This window comes from Rattus norvegicus, chromosome 18, assembly GCF_036323735.1.
Source record: "Rattus norvegicus strain BN/NHsdMcwi chromosome 18, GRCr8, whole genome shotgun sequence".
Classification (NCBI taxonomy): domain Eukaryota; kingdom Metazoa; phylum Chordata; class Mammalia; order Rodentia; family Muridae; genus Rattus; species Rattus norvegicus.
In genome coordinates this window covers 16,221,854-16,241,407 of record NC_086036.1, presented here as the reverse complement: position 1 = coordinate 16,241,407, position 19,554 = coordinate 16,221,854, and the positions used below count along the sequence as shown (strand labels likewise).

At 45.4% G+C, this 19,554-nt stretch overlaps 1 protein-coding gene across 5 annotated transcripts in view; it reads right to left on the bottom strand.

The window, feature by feature from the left end:
* Mocos (molybdenum cofactor sulfurase) overlaps positions 1-19,554 on the bottom strand; it is a 45,527-nt gene that overhangs the window by 10,521 nt on the left and 15,452 nt on the right. For all 5 annotated transcript variants that reach the window (XR_001842027.3, NM_001395671.1, XM_063277464.1 and 2 more), the window contains 7 exons: positions 17,696-17,772; positions 15,589-15,788; positions 14,045-14,161; positions 10,964-11,389; positions 8,204-8,366; positions 5,582-5,660; positions 1,867-1,991 (listed from right to left, as the gene is read on the bottom strand). Coding sequence is in view for 4 of the 5 variants with exons in the window: in NM_001395671.1 (NP_001382600.1) it covers positions 1,867-1,991; positions 5,582-5,660; positions 8,204-8,366; positions 10,964-11,389; positions 14,045-14,161; positions 15,589-15,788; positions 17,696-17,772 (1,187 nt within the window). In the remaining variant the exon portion in view is untranslated. The remainder of the gene's footprint in view (positions 1-1,866; positions 1,992-5,581; positions 5,661-8,203; positions 8,367-10,963; positions 11,390-14,044; positions 14,162-15,588; positions 15,789-17,695; positions 17,773-19,554) is intronic.

Here is a 19,554-nt window from a genome sequence, read left to right as displayed (position 1 = left end):
TAGATTGACTAGACATTGCTAAAGTCATAAGAAATTAGTCCAAGGGAAATTTCCTAACGCAGATGGTCTAAGCAAACTTCATAGTCTTCTTAAATGTTTTAATTTATATTGTTTTTAGTTTTATAGAAATGTCAGAGGGTAGCCAGAAAGAGAGTTGTATGCATAAAACAACTCTGACAAGATTCTCTGAAGGAGAAAGAAAGGAAAGGAAAAGGAAAGGATTAAAATGCCAGGCATGGTGGCACACCTGTCATCTCAGAACCTGGGGGACAGAGGGACAGAGGCAGGCAAAGATCTGAGTTCAAGGCTAGCCTGATCTACAGAGCTAGCTCTAGGACAGCCAGGGCTACACAGAACCTGAAAACACAGAAACAAAACAAAACAAAAGATATATACACAGGCTGGGGAAATGGCTCAGTGGGTAAACTGGTGGCCAGGCGGGCAGGAAAGCAGAAGCTCAGATTGTCGGGATGTACGGAACACTAGATGCCATACTGGGCATTGGTAATTCCTGCACACCTAAGGTGAGATGGGAGACAGACCAGGAGAATCCCTGGGATGTAGGGATAACCTCTTGTGTGCTTTATGGAAGCATCACGTGTCAATCAAAATCTGATGGCCAATAAACTGAGGCAAAATTAGAAGGTGGGACATCTGGCAGAAATAGTGAGGTGGAAAGGTTCCCCACCTGGACTCAGAGGCATTATATGATAGGACTCTGGGTCGTTATTCGAGAACTAGGGCTCGGGTGGAAAAGCCTGTGTTTACACTAAGAACTTGAGGCCCATCTAGTCTAGTGTATGCAGCAGTGAGCCAGAAATTCTGCCTCAAGCAAGGCACACATGCATGCATGCATGCATACATACTACACATACACATACCATACACATACATACACCATACACACATATCATACACACACATACCATATACAAGTCATCCACACCATACCATACATAACATACACACAAACATACACACATTGTACACACATTATAAAGACATATATACGCTACATATATACACACAGAGACATTAGCTCACAGACTCACATGCATTTCAATGAAAACTCATGAAATTTAAATTGCTATAGCACCAAGATGACTATCACAGCGCTGAAATAGCTATGGACAAGTCAGAAAGAATCCTGGACATGTTTTAGCTCAAAATAACGTCAGAGACATTGTGCTGCGGGGCTGCAGAGATGGCTTAAGAGCACTAGCTGTTCTTCCAGAGGACCCAGGTCCACTTCCCGACACTCATACAGTGGCTGACAGCTGTCTAATTCCAGCTCCAGAGGATTTGATCTCCACATCTGGACCTAAGGGCTCTGCATTCCCGAGGTGCACAGACATAGATGCAAGCAAAACGCCTGTGCACATAACATAAAAAGAAAGTGCTCTGCAGATACTATCTTTTGCCACTATTTGAACTCCTTTGAAACTTTAGGTAAAAATGTAAAATTACTCTGGGGAATAATAAAACTTAATTTCCCTCCTAAAATCTCCAACCACAAGACTGGTGTAATGCCAGCTGGACCCAGGAAGTTTTGCTCTGGAATGGTATCCTGGAAGCGAGCCCACCACATTCTGTCCGATTCCATTTGTATGTCACAGGCCTGGTCTCTCCCCTGTGCCACCACCGATGCTGCGTCCAGGGGTCAGCTGTGGTTCTATGTCCCCATGTTTCTTACTATGAGGCAGCCGTTCCCCAACCCTCAAGGGAGGTCACGGAGCTCCCAGCTTAGAACTTTGCAGTGTGTCCTACAGTCACAAGACGAAGTCAGGAGCCAGTTGCCCTCCGAATCCACTTTCTGGGCTGGGTGTGACACGCATCGTAACCTAACACGCCATCCCAGTGCACTACCTTGTTTAGGCGTCTTCTTTGCATTTCGCTGGAAGTGTGGACTTTGCTTGATTAAATGGCATGGACGGCCACAAAACTTGGACAGCCATCTTGAAACATTTTCTCCACAATCGTAAGTATTTACCCTGGCCAATAAATAAATAAATAAATAAATAAATAAATAAAGTAAGTAAGTAAGTAAGTAAGTAAGTAAGTGAATTTTTATACAGCAACTCTTTGAACAATTATTCAAATATCGAATAAGCAAATTAAAATAAGATAACACAAAATAAAATGGTGCCGAGTCCCCACTACCAGGCAGCCTGAAGCAGACAGAGAGTTCCAGAGATCTCTCCCAAATACAAAAATAAAATCTGAAATGCAGGGCCCATGGGAGGCTTTCAGGGCCAATCTAAAGCTTTACATACCCTCCTGAAAGATCTTCTTGGTATCAATTACTGACACTGGGAGTACATACATCAGACTTCTGTTGTTGTTTTGTTTTGTCTTTTTAAAAGATGGATGGATGGATGGATGGATGGATGGATGGATGGATGGATGGATGATGGATGGATGGATGGATGATGGATGGATGGATGGATGGATGATGGATGGATGGATGATGGATGGATGGATGGATGGATGGATGGATGATGGATGGATGGATGGATGATGGATGGATGGATGGATGGATGATGGATGGATGGATGGATGGATGGATTGGATGGATGGATGGATGATGGATGGATGGATTGAATGTATGAGTGTTCTATCTATATATACATATGCATGCCAGAAAAGGGCATCAGATCCCAGGATAGATGGTTGTAAGCCACAATGTGGTTGCTGGGAACTGAACTCAAGGCCTCTGGAAGAGCAGGCTGAGCCATCTCTCCAGCCCTCATGCCCTGTCGTTTACAACGGTTCTGATGGAATGTTTTCTCTCAGAGTCAGATCACATGAGCTGATGTGTTTCCTTCACAAAAATTAATGCTGTGACTATGAGGTGATGATGTGTAGGTAAATCTGTTGATCTGGTGTTTTAAAACCGTAGACTCTGGGGCTGGGGAAGTAGCTCAGTTGTTCAGAGCAACTGTTCTCCTAGAGGACCTGACTTCAGTGTTTAGAGCTCACATGGTGGCTCACCACTGTCCGTAGCTCCAGTTCAGGGATGGGGGATGGTGGTGGGAGTGATGCCTCTCATGACTTCTGACGTCACCAGGGAAACACAATGTGTACATACACACATGGCAGCTAAACACTCAGACACAGGAAAATAAAATAAAACTCGAAAGTACTCTAGAATCTTCTTAAATGTGTATATGGTGAAGACTTAAGGTCACGGTATCTTAAGTTACAAATTATATGCTGCTGAAAACTTTAATTTTCCTGGTGAAAATAGCAGGCTCCTTTCTGGGAGGGCCTGGGACTGAGAAGCCAGTTTGCAGCTCTAGCCTCTGTGCTCTCAGAGACCACATCAAAATGGGAGCCATCATCACAGACCCATGGTTCTGAGCAGAAGTGCCTCTGACCTCCAGACGTCTGGGAAGTGGTATTAACACTGTGTCCATCTAAGAGGCAGCCAAGTGAAATGTATGTACAACCAAGTAAATAGCTGCACATGTTCTAGAAGGGCAAGACCTCTCGGTGGGTTAGTCCCTCACTGCCACGCGCAATGACCTGAGTCAGTCCCCAGAACCCACATGGGAGAGGAAGAAAACCCATGACTACAAGCTTTCTTCTGACCTTCACACACATGCTATGGCACATGCACCCACACACAAATAAATAAATAAATAAATAAATAAATAAATAAATAAATAAATAAATAAGGAACATAATTGTGTGTGTGTGTGAATATATTTCTTTCTGTCAGAAGTTTTGCTTATAGCAACGTGGGAAAACGTTTACCTAAAATTCATTGTCCCGGTGAAAAAAATGTACCAGAATGAATATTTAAATTGTTAAAACTGTAAAAAAAAATTGGTACAAATACTACTAGCAGGAAGATGTAGCTCTGCTTAACACTTCAGCCTCCAAGATGGCAGACATTCAGTTGGGCATCAACATTATTTTAACACCTTTTCCTTCTTTCCTAGAGGGAAAAGTCTCAGAGGGATCCTTGCCTGACTCTTGGGAGCTCTGTGGATGATTCTGACTGACACATTGATTGGCTTAAAAAACACTAGGAGATTAGAGGGCCCCTTTGGGCATGCCTGTGAGAGTTTCCATGAAGATGTTTCCAGATAAGATCAGCTGAGGTAAGGAAGACACATCCTGACTGTGGGTAGCATCAACCCCATAGGCTGTATCCTAAAAGGGAGATAGGAAAAGACTACCCCAACAGCTACATTCCCCTTTCTCTATCTCTATCTATCAAGATATGATCAAGCACCCTTGAACTCTAGTTGTCATAGCCAGCAGCCATTCCTGACACCATTCCTTCCCAATCATGGGGGACTGAACCCTCAAACCCTGAGCCAAAATTAGCCCTCCCCCACTGAGTAGCTCTTCCTAAGTATTAAATCACAGCACTAAAAAACGTAACTTACACAAACACATGGACTTGGTTCAGATGTAACTTTAGCAAGTTGCATCATGACTTGGGTGACTGAACCCACGGCAGTCGACGAGGGAAACACATCTCTTTATGCAGTCCTACTATGTACTGAACATACCTGTATTTCTTTCCATCCAAAGGTTTGCATTGACTAATAAGTGATTCATAGTCTAGAAGTTATGGGGTAAGGGATGTTGAGCGTGTATTCATGTTTACATGTGCGAGTGCACATCTCTATCCGGGTCCATGAGCACATGTGTGTATGTGTGAAGGCCAGAGGTCAAACTTGGCTATTATTCCTCAGGAGCCATCTGTCTTTATTTCTTTCAAAATGTCAATTTGCTTACTATGTCTCTTTTTAAGATTTATTTTATAAATGTGAGCATTTTACCTGAGTGCATGTATGTGCAACACCTGGTGCCTACCAAACTTAGAAGAGGAAGTCAGAGCCCCTGGGACTGCGGTTATAGATGGTTGTAAACCATCATGTGGGCGCTGGGACCCAAAGCCAGGTCCTCTGGAAGAGCAACAAGGTTCTTAACCACTGAGTCATCCTCCAATCCCATACTTTCTGTAACAGAGTCTCTCCTGTAACCTGGGCTTATCCATGTGGCTAGGCTGGCTGGCCAGCAAACCCCCAAAGATCACCTTCTCCTCCTCCCCCATGCTGGGATTATGAGGGTATACATTAAGCACAGATTTTTTTCCTCATGCTTAAGGAAAAATTTATTTTGTTGACCTGGCTCCTGCCTATCGTACATAAATCTCTAGTGAACTGTCACATATTTTATTGAGGGAGGAGGTTGGTTGGTATTTGCTTGGACAGGTTTTTTCATTATTGGAAAATTTACTATTCCATGTTTTTAGGTATAGGTCATATTTAGGTCACAAGGGATACAGATGCTAAAACATTACTGCTGAGAATAAGACAGGTGAGGGCAGGGAGTAAGCCCTTGGGAGTCATAAATAGGGAAGAGCATGAAAGGCAGAGGGAACGGCAGGTACAGACTTGAAAATGGAGTGTGCCGTTTAGGTAGGAAGCCTGCGTGGTTGCGGGGGAGTGTGCGCAGACAGCGTAGAAGGTATAAGGAGATTACTGTATGGGGCAAAGCTCTCTCCTCCCTCTGGGCCACTGTGTCCATGGATCCGTGAGTGTCACCTGCTTCTGAGCCTCACCTGTCTGCACACACTCTGCTTTGGCAAATCTGGGTCCGTTCACCGTCTTCCTCAAGAGGCACCTGTATCGGCTCCATCCCTAATGAACAGAAGGTAGAGGCGAGCTGAGCATCACAGAAAGCAGATGACTGTGCAAGTGAATGCCCAGGGTTATGAAACACATTAATTTTAATGACATTGGGATTTGGTGAGATGAGGAGAGCGGCTGGCTCTGAGAAGCTGATAGCACTTTCTTCCTCACTATCAGCACCACAATGAGTGCTTCAAAGAGCTTCCTGGTGTGACAGCTATGCTAAGTCATCACACCCACCGTCCCCAGGGCCCTTTACAGATTTCTCTTTAATAGATTCCTCTGCTCTAGGAGTCCTCGTTTTGAAGACATTGTTCTCAAAGCTACCTAAAAGCCTTTAGAAAAAGACAAGTAGGTGGCCGTACTGCCCCGAACACATCTGATTTCGTCTGCTCTAGGAAGCTCAGCAGGGCCAGGCCTGGTTGGCACTTGGATGGGAGAAACAGACAGGGAGGATGATACCGTAAAGATACTGGTGGAGAGTGTGCATTTCCAGAATCACATCCGTCACGCATCAACAATCATTACTGCTTTTGAAAAGTTGCACATATGGGATTGGAAAGGGATTCCAGCATTCTTCAATTGCTATATACACTATATATACTCAGGACTAACATACACACGTAGCAATTAAATAATAACATATTAATATCCTGGGTACATGGACTTGAACAAAAGGCATACAAGGAAAAAGAAAGACTTCAACATCAGTAATAAGAAACAGATACAAGAATACTCAACATGATACTATCTAGGCAAACCCAGCAAAGTGTTAAGACATATCACCACATACTCCTTTTTTCTCAAGGCAGAAGGATAATTCCAGACAAGATAATCCACTAACATATCACACAAATTAACAGATGAGGATATCCAAGAAAGTTTGTGTCAAGAGTCCTCCAAGGCCTCCTTATCTAATGGAGAGTTGGACCCTGAATAGAGAGGAAAGGACAACAGCACAAGAGAAAAGCACTGTGCCCTTGAGAAAAGGCAGAAGGTGAGCCATTTCCAATAGGGCTTACTACTGTTTGCTCCATGCTATCAAAGTGCCTTGGTTGGGGAGGAAAGTCGTAGTTCCCGGAAGCTCTTTCACAGCAGAGCAGAGCGGACTGTGAGGCAGCCACAGCACTTGGGGCCTTCCAGTCCATTGGTAGCTGCAGATTCTATCAGGGTTCCGGCACATTATATGGTATAGAAGCCAAGGTGTATCTAGGGTGATACTCAAGACACTGAAGAACATGAGGCCTGCGCAAGAGAGACTCATTCTATCTAAAAATACTAAGTAAATGAATAAAGATATAAACCAGCAGCAACTGAGCTGCCCCAGGAGAACCAATGGACAAATGCACCCTACGACACTCACACTTAGACACACGTCTCGGTGACACGCAGCTACTTGTCATGTGACATGTAGGACTTGGGTGGGTCATGCTGAGTGAAAGAAGTTCACATACTATAGATGTCCTTGACTCCACAGACACTTTGCTCATCTGACATTAAGGGTGCTGAAAGAGAAGCTACAGCAGGGGTGGCACATGGGCTTCCCTGGGATGACGAGATTCTGTACTTGAACTGTAGGGGGCGGTTACCCAAATACGCACATGTATTAAAATTCTTACAGTAGAACAAAGGGTCCGTGTCAATATTCACTTTGGAATATTCTGAATATCAATACTCAGAAATATTACCTATTGATTTAGGAAAAACTCAACCATGAGACCAGAAAAAACACAGGCAAAAAACAAAGTCAGGAAGACAAGGTTGTAGGACATCATAAAAGTTCAACCACAGTTGGGTAGAAACCAAGATATTCTACAAGTGGGGAGGAAAACGACCCAGGAGAGCTGTAGAGGATTTCAAATATATTATATTGTATTATATTATATATTATCTTATTTATTTATATAAATATTATATACTTATATAAATATATAATGTACTATAAATATATGTGTGTTATATTTACATATTATACTTACATTATACAATATAAATTATATATTTATAATCTCCCATCATCTTAGACAGTCACTGGACAGAGCTCTCCTATGTGTGGATGGCTCACAATAAGAAATCAAGAGGAGGGGCTGGGGATTTAGCTCAGTGGTAGAGCGCTTACCTAGGAAGCGCAAGGCCCTGGGTTCGGTCCCCAGCTCCGAAAAAAAGAACCCAAAAAAAAAAAAAAAAAAAAGAAATCAAGAGGAAAGAACAAAGCATAAAACACAAAGCATGATGGGTAAGGATAAAGAATGAAAGTACAGAGAGCCCTAAGATCCCAGGCCCTCATTCCCTTACTTCTGACAAATTCCCCCAAATAAAAAGAAAACCACCCTTCTGTTGTCTCTCCTGAACATGGTTTCATTTACTTGAGGAAAAGGCCAACATTTGGTAGAAGAGAGGCCATCGGTTTCCGTTTTGTGTGTTTTTAAGTCTGAGAATGGAAGCTGCCCTAGTGTGTGGAAATGAACCACTTCACACCTTCTGCCCTAGTGTGTGGAAACGAGCCACTTCACACCTTCTGCCCTAGTGTGTGGAAATGAGCCACTTCACACCTTCTGCTTTGATGACCATGACCTTCTGCTGCAGGTCGATGCAGGGCTGGATCAGGCAGAGCCGTGGCTCCTGCTTCTGACTCAGGCAAACGCCGTTGTGATTCACAACCATCCAGCTCCGGTCATACAGCAGCCCTTGGCTCCCCACGGGCCACTTAGTCACCTAAATGAAAGCAGAGGGTTTAGGTTGGGGCTCCTTGAAATTATTCATCTCATTACATCAAAGACTTTCGTATCATTACACAAATGTAGATGGCCTGCATAAATTCAACACATCCTCTCAAAGGATGAGAGGAGGAAGACACACAACAGAGGGAGCTTTGCAGTGCTTTGAAGTGTGGGAGTTCAAGACCTTCCCTTCAGGCTCCAATCCAGTGTCCACCCTTGGAAAGAAATGTGCATGCAAAACATTCAGAACGCAGGAGTCTACAGTAGCAATGCTCTGTCTTACCACAAGGCTACTATCCCTCCCCACAGGGGTCTACAGACCCTGCCTTCTGTGTAGCCTTCCACTGTAGTGGATGCTGGTCCAGATGTATCCTTACAGTGCACATATGTGACCATACTGAAATGGTCACTGAATTGGCCAACTTCTGTAGGATGATGTCATACAGGTGAAGGCAGGTACAAGATAGAACGAGGCCTGTCATTGGTCAAAAAGGAAGGATGGGTGGGAGAAAAGTTGGAGGGAAGAGGAGGAGACAGAAATGGGAAGGCAGGAGAAGCTGCTGAGAGAAAATGGAGATGGATGTTTAGATTCCTCTCCGCACTTTTACAGGTTGTTATGAATATTCTTTTTTTTTTTTTTGTTCTTTTTTTTCGGAGCTGGGGACCGAACCCAGGGCTTTGCGCTTCCTAGGTAAGCGCTCTACCACTGAGCTAAATCCCCAGCCCCATGAATATTCTTAAGGGATGGATGTGTACAGGGCTTTGTATGTCTAGGTCGGCAATTATATCTTATCAATTGGATCAGAGGTTATTGTGTTGTGTGGTCTTTCATGTGGCGATTTAAGTTTAAGAGAATGTGGTGGTTGGAGACACTAGGCCACCATGGAATTGGGATGTATATTTCTGGCATAGTGGCCGCCTGCCTTGGGAACTAGATGGGTGGAGAGATTGTTACCAGGCTCAGAGAGAGGCCTTCAGCAGTGTGATAGGGGATGGAGGAAAGCCATGAATGGGTGAAGATATCTAACAGATATCTTGGGGCACTACGGTGCTGAATCTAGTGTGGAATAAAAAACAACATTTTATTTTTTATTATTTTCAGCAACGCACTTCAAAAGTGTAAGTTTTCTTGCTGTCCTAGTTTCAATTGGTATGACAAATACTCTGACCAAGAGTAGTTTGGGGGACTAAAGAGCTTATTCTAGGTTGGAGAGAAAGAAGGCTAGAGAGGAAAGGGAGAGTAGACCCCTTTAGACTACTTCCTGCTGACTAGGGATGTCAGGTTTCTTGGAGCAAGTCCAATCTGTCATCAGGATATCCCCAACCAGCACCCAGCAACCTAGCAACCCAGTAACCCAGCAAACCAGCAAACCAGCAACCCAGCAAACCAAACAACCAGCAAACCAGCAAACCAGCTAACCAGCAAACCAACAAACCAGCAAGCCAGCAACCCAGCAAGCCAGCAACCCAGCAAGCCAGCAAACCAGCTAACCAGCTAACCAGCTAACCAGCTAACCAGCAAACCAGCAAACCAAACAACCAGCAAACCAGCAAACCAGCAACCCAGCAAACCAGCAACAGCAACAGCAACAACAAAAGCAGCAGCACCAGCAGGAGCAGCAGCCACTGCCCTCTCAGGGCTCTCCCATTTTCACTCTCTTCCGAGTCCCCAGAATTAAACTATCTGTATCTGAGCAAAAACCACACCCCTGCTAGTGCACAAGGCAAATCATAATCACCTGCCGTGAAGTAGTCTCTTATCCCACATCTGGGATTAAAACAAAAACATATTCACATAACATAACTGGATTTCTTAATCCAAAGTGATATTTCCTTTCCATGGGTAACTCTAGCTCATGCCAAGCTGGTAATAAACATTAACCAGCAAACCTGCACTGTTTGCTTTGTGCAGAAATTAAACACAAAGCATATCTATGTGCCAAGATCCTGTATGCCAATGCCATTCACAACCAAAAGGATTGGATTGAAGTCAGGCTATGCAGGAAGAGTTCCAATGAGGATCCAGTATTAATGGTGAAGCCAGAAGTCTTGAACCCATGACTCACTGCCATAATTATTTGCAACAAAAGCTGTTTGGGCAAAAGGGTGTGCTGTGTGACACACTGACATTATGGAAGCAATGTCAGGAGGAATAGAAAGCAGTGGAAAGGAGGAATGGTTGTTTTGGCTTCTGGGTTGGGGGTACAATCCATCATGATAGGGAAGGCATGATGGTGGGAATGGTTTGAGCCTGTGATGGCAGAAGTGTGAGCTGCTCACTCGTATCTCCACAGACCAGGAGGAAATGAAGAGACGGAGCCGACTTGAGCTGTAAATCTCAAAATCCACTTTCTTCAGCTAGAATCTACCTCCCAACGATCCTACAGTCTCCTAAAACAGCGCCACCAACTGGGAATGAAGTGAGATATGTGAGCCTGTGGGAGACATTTTACCTCCAGGCTCCCACAGAACCACCCTGGAAAGCAGGCTGGTAAACAGCCATCATCTCTATATGCCTTATGAGGAACCGGAGAGAGGGAGGAACAGTGCTCAGAGAGAAGAACAAGGCAGCCATTTCTGTAAAGCCCTTACCTCAAACGCAGCACAGGATTTGATGGGGTAGAGGTAAATGTTGGTGACAATGTGGGACCCAAGGTCCCCATTCAGGATACCTGCAACTTTCTCTTGAGGGATCGGCTGGATGCTACTGGCTTTGCTCTGAGACAGGTCCAAGTCCACGGTATTGATGTCAGGATAGGAGCCACTGGAAACTGCAGGGTCTGCGCAGGGACCTTCCTGAGGTGACTGACAGTCACTCTTTGAGGATAAGACTCCAGTGTCACTGGTGCTGGCTTGAGGAACAGGCTGGCCACCGGGTGAGCGAAGGTAGATAGTGCTGATAAACCTGAGAAAGGCCTGGGCATCTTCTAGTGTGGACATGTATCCAAAGGAAATCCTCACAGAGCCGGTGGGTCGTCCGTCTATAATGTCAACATCATCTCCACAGACATGACCAGCCTAGAATTAGTCAGATACATCAGCCAGGCTCTTTCTTCATGGACAAATTGGAAAAAAATTTTAAAAATAAATTGCATTTATTTTAAAATAAACTCAAGAAGACAGGATTGTTGGGTATCTGAGAAGCCATTCCTATTCTGCAGACCCAGGGAACCACTGCCTGGGCCTCACTTTAATTGGCTGTGAGTTGGACCTAATACCAAGCTCAAGGGCCTTTAGAGAGATTAGCAGCAATGCTTCATGAAGAACATTTTCCCAGAGGGCTCATCAGACAGACCACAGTTTTCAGAAGCACCAAGAACTCCACTTCACAGTGTTCCCGGGCTGAGACAGACCAACTGGGCTCCCTCAAACAGAGTATCAAAGGGAAGCAGCCATCCTGGCAGCAGCCCTTGGAGAGGAGAAAGACCCACAATACCAGGCCATGGTCCTTGAAGTCCCAGGCGAGCTCAAGTGCCCCTGCCAGGATGGGAAGGAAGGGGCACTCCATCTCCAAGCCCAGCTGCCTGGTGTTGGTGACAGGCCATGTGTACATGAGATGCTCAGGACATCTCCTTACTCCAGATTAACACTCACAGACATGAGACATAGCCTTCCATCACCATCCAAAACCATGGCCAGAGCTGCAAGCTCTGAGTTCTGTACATCTCGCTGCCTTCTCTTTCTTTTCGGTTCTCCATCTCCCCTTCCTTTCTCTCTCCCCGTCTCCCTTTTCTTTCTCCTTTCTCTCCCAGATAGAGATGATATTTTTTCTCATTTTGATTAGTTCTTTGAGAATTTTGTACAATATATTTTGAACATAATCACGCTCCTCCCCCAACTTCTCTCATATCCACTCCCCCTTCCCCAACCAACCAACTTCTCATTTTCATAAAGTTTTTTCAAAACATATATATATATATATGGTATTTCTTTTTATTTTATGTGCATTGGTGTTTTGCTTGCATGCATGTCTGTGTAAAGGTGTCAGATCTTCGAGTTAAAGACAGTTGTGAGCTGTCAAGTGGGTGCTAGGATTTGAACCTAGGTCCTCTGGAAGAGCAGTCAGTGCTTTTAACCACTGGACCAACTCTCCAGTCCCTGTAACCCCTTTCTATAAGCCTTTAACAAGTACAGCTTGTGCTGCCCATATACTCATAGATATTTGACTATCTTTTTTTTTTTTTTTTTGGTTCTTTTTTTCGGAGCTGGGGACCGAACCCAGGGCCTTGCGCTTCCTAGGCAAGTGCTCTACCACTGAGCTAAATCCCCAACCCCGATATTTGACTATCTTAACTGGGGCATGTTTGACCTACCAGTAGTGTGCCCATTCTCTTTTTTAAAATTAAATCTAGCTCAGAGGCTGGAGATGGCTCTGGCCACACTCACCTGGTAACCTGAGTTCGAACCCTGGAATCTTCAAAGGTAGAAGGAAAGAACCAACTCTAAAATGTTGTTCTCTAACCTCCCACATGCACAACGTGCCCCAAGTGTCTACATATCTTGTATACACATATTTTACATTAATAATAATACTTATTGTTATAAACATAAATTATATTAATTAATATATAATTATTTATTATAATATAATAATAATATATAATAATATTATAATTATTATTATTACTATTAACTGGGATTTAGCACATGCATATCCAGTGGCAAGAAAAAGAAACTCAAATTAACAACTATTGCAAAATACATGGGGCTCTTTGCCACTTGCTATGGTTTGAAACTAGAACACCCTGCCCCCCAAATAAGCTCATGTTTGACACCTGGCCACCCATTCCTGGGCACTATTTTGGGAGCTTATGGAAACAATGAGAGGTGGGACCCAGATGCCAGAAGCAGGTCACTGCTGCAGGGTGCTTAAAGACCCGTCTTGTTATACACGTCCTACTGCCCCACCAGTTAGGAAGTGAGCATCTCCTCTGCCACACTCCCATTGCCATGATGTCCTGCCCAAGCACTGGGGCCAAGTGACCATGACTGAACCCCCTGAAACCATGAGCAAAGCGAGTAGTTCCTCCCTGGGGAGTCATTTGCATTGGATGTTCTGTCAAAAACAAAAACAAAACAAAACAAACAAAACAAAAAACCGAGAAACTGTGGAATGGTTCAAAACAGTCCATGTGTTCCCAGGGTGAAAACTTCCACCCCAGGAGAAGCAGGGAGGGTGAGGATCCTGAACCACAGCCTCTCAGCCTGGAGGGAAGCTAAGAGGCTGCACCAAGGAGGGGTGAATGGGCAAGGGTTGTAGCCGAATGCCTCCTACCAACAACGCTCTTCTGTTACATTTTCAATCCCAGGCCATCGAGAAAATCCTTTGGGTAAAGGCACTTGGCACCAAGCCTGAAAAACCTCGATTTGATTTCCAGGACCCACACGGTAGAGGGACACAACCAAGTCCAGCAAACTGTCCTCTGACCTCTACCCACACACATAAAAGTAATGTGACTAAAAATTACTCTCAAAACAGCGAACCAGAGCATACTTCCACAGAGCTAATAACGTTGAGTTCTTTCTATTTCCTCAGCCCCTTTTCTTTTCGGTCTATCCACACAGTGGGCCTGGCAAAGTGGTCCTGAAGAGACGGCCTCCACCAGGCTCAACGGCCAGTCGCCACAGCCTCGCTGACCGCAGTCTGTGTGGACTACAGGGTCTTGCACTGACCTGAAAATGTTTCTTAACCATCTCTTCACTTAGCCCCAGGTGCCTCTGGCAGGCCCCCAAGTTACAGAAGCAGCCAGTCCTCAGGTGGATGTTGTACAGGCTTGCCATTTTGTCCACCTGGGGAGAAGGTGACACAAAGTAAGTCAATGTCAGAAACGTCTGGTTGTGCTATGATTGCCTGGATCAGAATTTGGGAACAGCACTGAGCATCTCTTTCCTAACAAACAGATGGTGGGTGATGTGAGTCTGGGCCTTTGCTGTGTGACAGATATAAAGTGTTCCTTCACATCGACCACCACAGGCTGTGACCACGGTGAGGTCCTGTTCTGGGCAGCAGCAGCTTGCCTCACAGTTATACGACATCTATGTCCAGTTGCAAATTTCCCCAACTTTAGGTTCACATAGGATTGTGGTTCACGTGCTTGAACATTATCCAGCTGTTGGTGCTGTTCTGGGAAATCATGGGACCCTTGGTAGCTGGGGCCTCGCTGGAGGAAGTGGGCCACTAGCATGTGAGCCTTTGATATTATAACCCAGCCCTTCTTCCCTCCTCTGATGGTGCAGGCATGAGGTGCCCCATTACAAACCCCAGCCACCGTGGATCTGTCAGCCACCATCCCTCACCCCATATCCCTTAACCTGTGAGAACCTCCATCCCTAAAATGGCTTTAGGCAGGTATCTTATCGCCATGACAAGGAAAGTAACTGAGATAAGGATCTACAGGTTTACTCAGAATTTTAGAGCGTTCTAGAAACCAGACTCTATCCAGCTGAATTACAGAAGCACACTTGAGAACATATCAAATTCAGACCGAAGTCTGAACTAAGAGCCCATGTGTTTCCACTGAGCCCCAGAAGAAAAGTGAGCAGGGCTGGGGTCATCGTCAACTCCTTCACATTGGCCACCACAGGCTGTGACCACACAGCAGACCAGACCCCAGCGAGGGCAGCGCCAGCTTGGCTCCCAGCCTGTTTCTCAAGCATCCTATGGGTGTTATGCGTTGTCTGTGTCTGCTTTCAAATTTCTCCAACTTGAGGTTCAGTTAGGATTGCTGCTCTCTGCTGCCCCCTAGAGGCTCTGGAATGTGCCCTGACTGGTCAATCAGCCTCCAGAGTAGCACCATGCTACTACATGCTAGTACATAGCTACCTCACGGGAATGAGCTACCACCCCCTCTTCTGGTGTGCCTGAAGACAGCGACAGTGTATTTGTATACATTAAATAAATAAATCTTTTTTTTAAAAAAAAGAAAAGGAAATCTCAAGAGTCAGAAAGACTTCCAAGTCTAGACAAGAACATCGCTGGTATAAAAGGGGCGGTATGAAAAAAATAGGAGAAGCTGGACCTCATGACTTGAGCCAGGTATAGTGGCTAACACCTGTAATTGCAGCACTGGGGAGGTAGAGACAGGAGGATTGCTATGTGTACAAGGTCAGCCTGGGCTACAGTGAGGCGCTCTCTCTCTCTCTCTCTCTCTCTCTCTCTCTCTCTCTCTCTCTCTCTCTCTCTCTCTCAAAAAAAAAAAAAAAGAATCAAATCCCACCTGGGAGTAGCCGATGATCTTCCCAGCATCATCCAGTACATTAAAATTGATGATTGGACCCTGGACGTCAGGGCTGCTGAACCCAGAGTCACCGTAAATGCGCACCACTGGGGCCCCGTTGGGATAGCGGAGGGAGGACAGGGCAGAGTGGGTAAAGTGCAGCAGAGCAAAGGTGTGCTGTTGTATGTTCACCATGCCACCTGGGGACAAGAGCACAGGAGACACGCACGCCTTAGACACAGACTTCACGTACACGCCACTAACACGTGTCTAATGTGTGCCCCTTACACAGGGTCAACCCAGACCTCCCACTCGTAACTCGTGATACAGCCTTCCTTATGATGAAGTGGATGTCCTCTTCATCTTTTATTTTACGTTTTGCCTGTGAACCATGGGAGTAATGTCTGCAGAGGCCTGACAGGAAGTCTGACTCCCTGGGACCAGAGTTATAAACCGTTGTGAACTGCCTGGTGGGTGCTTGGTATTGAACCTAGGTCCTCTGGAAGAGCAGCCAATGCTCTTAACCACTGAGACGGCCCTTCAGCCCCAAAGTTGGCACTGAATAAGTTTGTCTTTGTTTTTTCTGTGGAATATTCCCAGAGGAATTCTTGTTATATTCTTTTAAATATATCATCGTATACATTTTAAATTTGTACATAGATATATTCATATACATGTATATTTGTAGCTATATACATAAACTCACTCAAACATTCAGCTATTTAAAGTCTTTGTTAGCCTGTAGGGGAAAAATATAATATTTTAATCAATTTTTACCCTTAATGATTAATTTTTTGTTGTTAATGGTTACACTGTTTTAACATAATGCATAGCAACTAAGTAGACCTACTCTCCGATGAATAAAAGCATGCTAAGCTAAGCGAATGAAATTACTGTTTATCATGTCTCTTAGATCTTAAACAAGTGCTTGGAATAGGCAAATTCATATAGACAGAAAGTAGATCCCAAGTCACTCAGGAATGGGGGAGAAGGGAATGAGCAGATGCTGTTTAATGAATAGAGCTTCAGTTTGAGATGATCAAAACTGTTCTGACTATGGACAGTGGTGAGCACTGTACATGACCAGTGGTGAGCACTGTGCAGATGGGATAAGAACATCAGTATGGTCAAATGAGCAGAAGCACTTGATGAGCAGACACAAACTCGCTGATCTGGAATTGATGCCTGGAACCCGTGTAAAAGTCAAATGCAGTGGCAGGAATCTGTAATCCCAGCTCTGTACAGTGTGACGGGCGGTGGTGGCTGAGAATCTGCAGAAGGTGGCAGGAGAGCTGCCCGGAGTACACAGCACAACAACAGAAAGAGCACAACAGACCTGCCTCAGGCCAGGGAGAAAGAGAAAACATAAAGCTTGCCCTTACACACACACACACACACACACACGCACACACACACACACAAATGCATGCACATGGGCACACACACACAGAGAGATGCATGCACATGTACATGTGCACATGCACACACATGTGCACACACACAAAATGAATGGTAACTGCCACGCCACATAGTTTTAGAAGCTCTGGAAAGAATTTCCGAGAGCATAGCACCCCAGCTGATGCCTGGGACCTTGAGGTCAGGTATTAATAAGACCCGGATTTACGTTCTAACCCTCCCGGGTACCAGCTTGCCAGACTGAGAGGCAGTCAGTCTTCCTGAGCTTCCACTCCACTGTGGGGTAATATGGCTGCTAGCAGCTCCCTTGTGAGGCCGTAGAGAGAGTCCGAGCAGGCGAGAGCTGGTAAGACCTCAGGGTGGGTAAAATACCCCACCCAGGTCACAGGACTGTGCCTCCACCACACAGTTATTACTCTTTGTCTCTTGAGTGTTCCCTGTTAAGATGTGGTTGTGCCTGGAAAGGCAAAACTCAACCCTTCCCAACCCTCCTGAGTACACTCATAGCAGTTCTGAAGACATGTAGAGTCAGACTTCCGTGCGTGCAGATTCCAGCTACTTAGCACGTGCCATGAATTTCCCCAGACTTCGTCTCCTTCACCTTCAGCAGCCCATGCCTATACCTGGGACCTTGAAAGGACACAGGCAACAAAGCCTTAGTCCACCCGGGGAAATATGTCTTCTGACTGACCTGTGAGGCGCTCCAGCACATCAAATCCATGCTTCAACGCTATTACATCAAGGAATGAGATGGTGCCGTCTTCGAACCTGTAAAGAACAAGTTATCGACCCTTGACCAACACACTCATGTGCCTTCTGTGCTAGATGAGGACAGCTGGACATAGGCTGAAGTTAAGAAGCGCAAGGCCCTGGGTTCGGTCCCCAGCTCCGAAAAAAAGAACCAAAAAAAAAAAAAAAAAAAAGAACTTCCTCCTAGGGCCTTGCAAAACTGGCTCTCCCCACCACGGGAGGAGTTTTGCATGCCAAGACCCACCTGGCTGCCTGTGGCCCTGACCAACTCTGAAGCCTTCCAAACTACTTCAGACTTCCTAGCGTGGGCTGCAGCAGTGACAGAGGGCACTAAAAGACACGAATGAGACTTGAAACATAAATGAGATACACTTTGCCAATCTCAAGAAGTTGGACAAAACTGGCCACGAACCCCTGAAATACCGATCTCTGACCACAAGAGGGCACCACTGACAAATCATCGCATTCGAGGATTCCACAAAGACCCTAAAGCCTCTTTTGCAAAGGAGTCTGTAGTTCCAAAACGCAAGGAAGCACAGGTTTGTGTTAAATATGAAGATCTCATTAATATCAAAGACATGAGCCTTCCTTATTGTCAAAATGTTTTCTGTGTTTACATTTCATCAGCATTTTCTTTCTCATGGGATGGGTCACTGTGCCTCGGGCACCATTCCAGGTGCTTGGCACACAGCGGTGACCTGATAGGCAGGCTCCTTTCCCACAGCATCACCTTCTATAAAACAGGGAACAAGGCCCAGCAAGCGCAGGCAGAGAAAATAAGCAGTCTTCACGCCAAGGCAGGACAGTACAAACGCAGGGAAGGCGGGACCAGGCTGAGCCCTGTCTAATGAAGGTTTGAATGGAGGCTAAGTCAGAGGAGAGTGAGGACTTCCAAGGGAAACAGAATTTGACAAAGGGAATCCTTCACAGAAGCCCAACACACTACCCGGAGTGGCAGGATAGTCGGACAGTGGCAGGAGTTTGTCAGAGAAGCAGATGTGACCTGAGGCAGAAATGTTGGATGGCTCTAACATGACTCCAGCAGAACCCACATAACTGGGGTTGGATGGGAGGACCAAAAGTTTAAGGTCGCCCTCAGCTGCAGAGCAGTGTCGAGGCTAATCTGGGTTTTGTGATCCAGTCTCAAAAAAAAAAAAAAGTGTGACCCCTGGGGAAGGACAACACCCAAGGGTGACATGGGGACTTTCACAAACATTCAGATGAAGGGAGGCAGGCAACAGCAGTAGCTGGGTCCTGACTGTAAGGCTGAAGACACGGTTCATTCACCCTTTATGCACTGACGTTTAGTCCTTTGATATCTATTGTAATGTGTGGTCCCCCAAGGCCTGGTTGTCCCAGAGATGAGAAAGTCTTCAGGTTGCCTTGGCTCCAAGTTATTTCTGATTGGTAAACAAAGATGCCAACAGCCAATAGCTGGGAAAATGAGACATAGGTGGGGTTGAGGTTTCCTGGGCTTGGGGATCAGAGAGGGACCACAGGAAGAGGAAAGTGCAGGAGGAGGAAGAAGAAGCCACCGTGAGTTAGGAGTCAAGAGAGTATGGCCCTGAGGGCTGGCCAACTGGAGTTCAGAGCAGCTCAGATTAAGTAGTAAACGCTAATTTGGGGTTATCGATAGGAAAGTAGACTCTAATAGCATGGAGGGAAGATTCCTGCCCAGCTCTTGTGCTGTTTAAGGCTGATTGTAAATACAAAGGCTGTGTGTGTGTGTGTGTGTGTGTGTGTGTGTGTGTGTGTGTGTGTGTGTTATCTGGGAATGATCTAAGGTAGGATAAATAATTT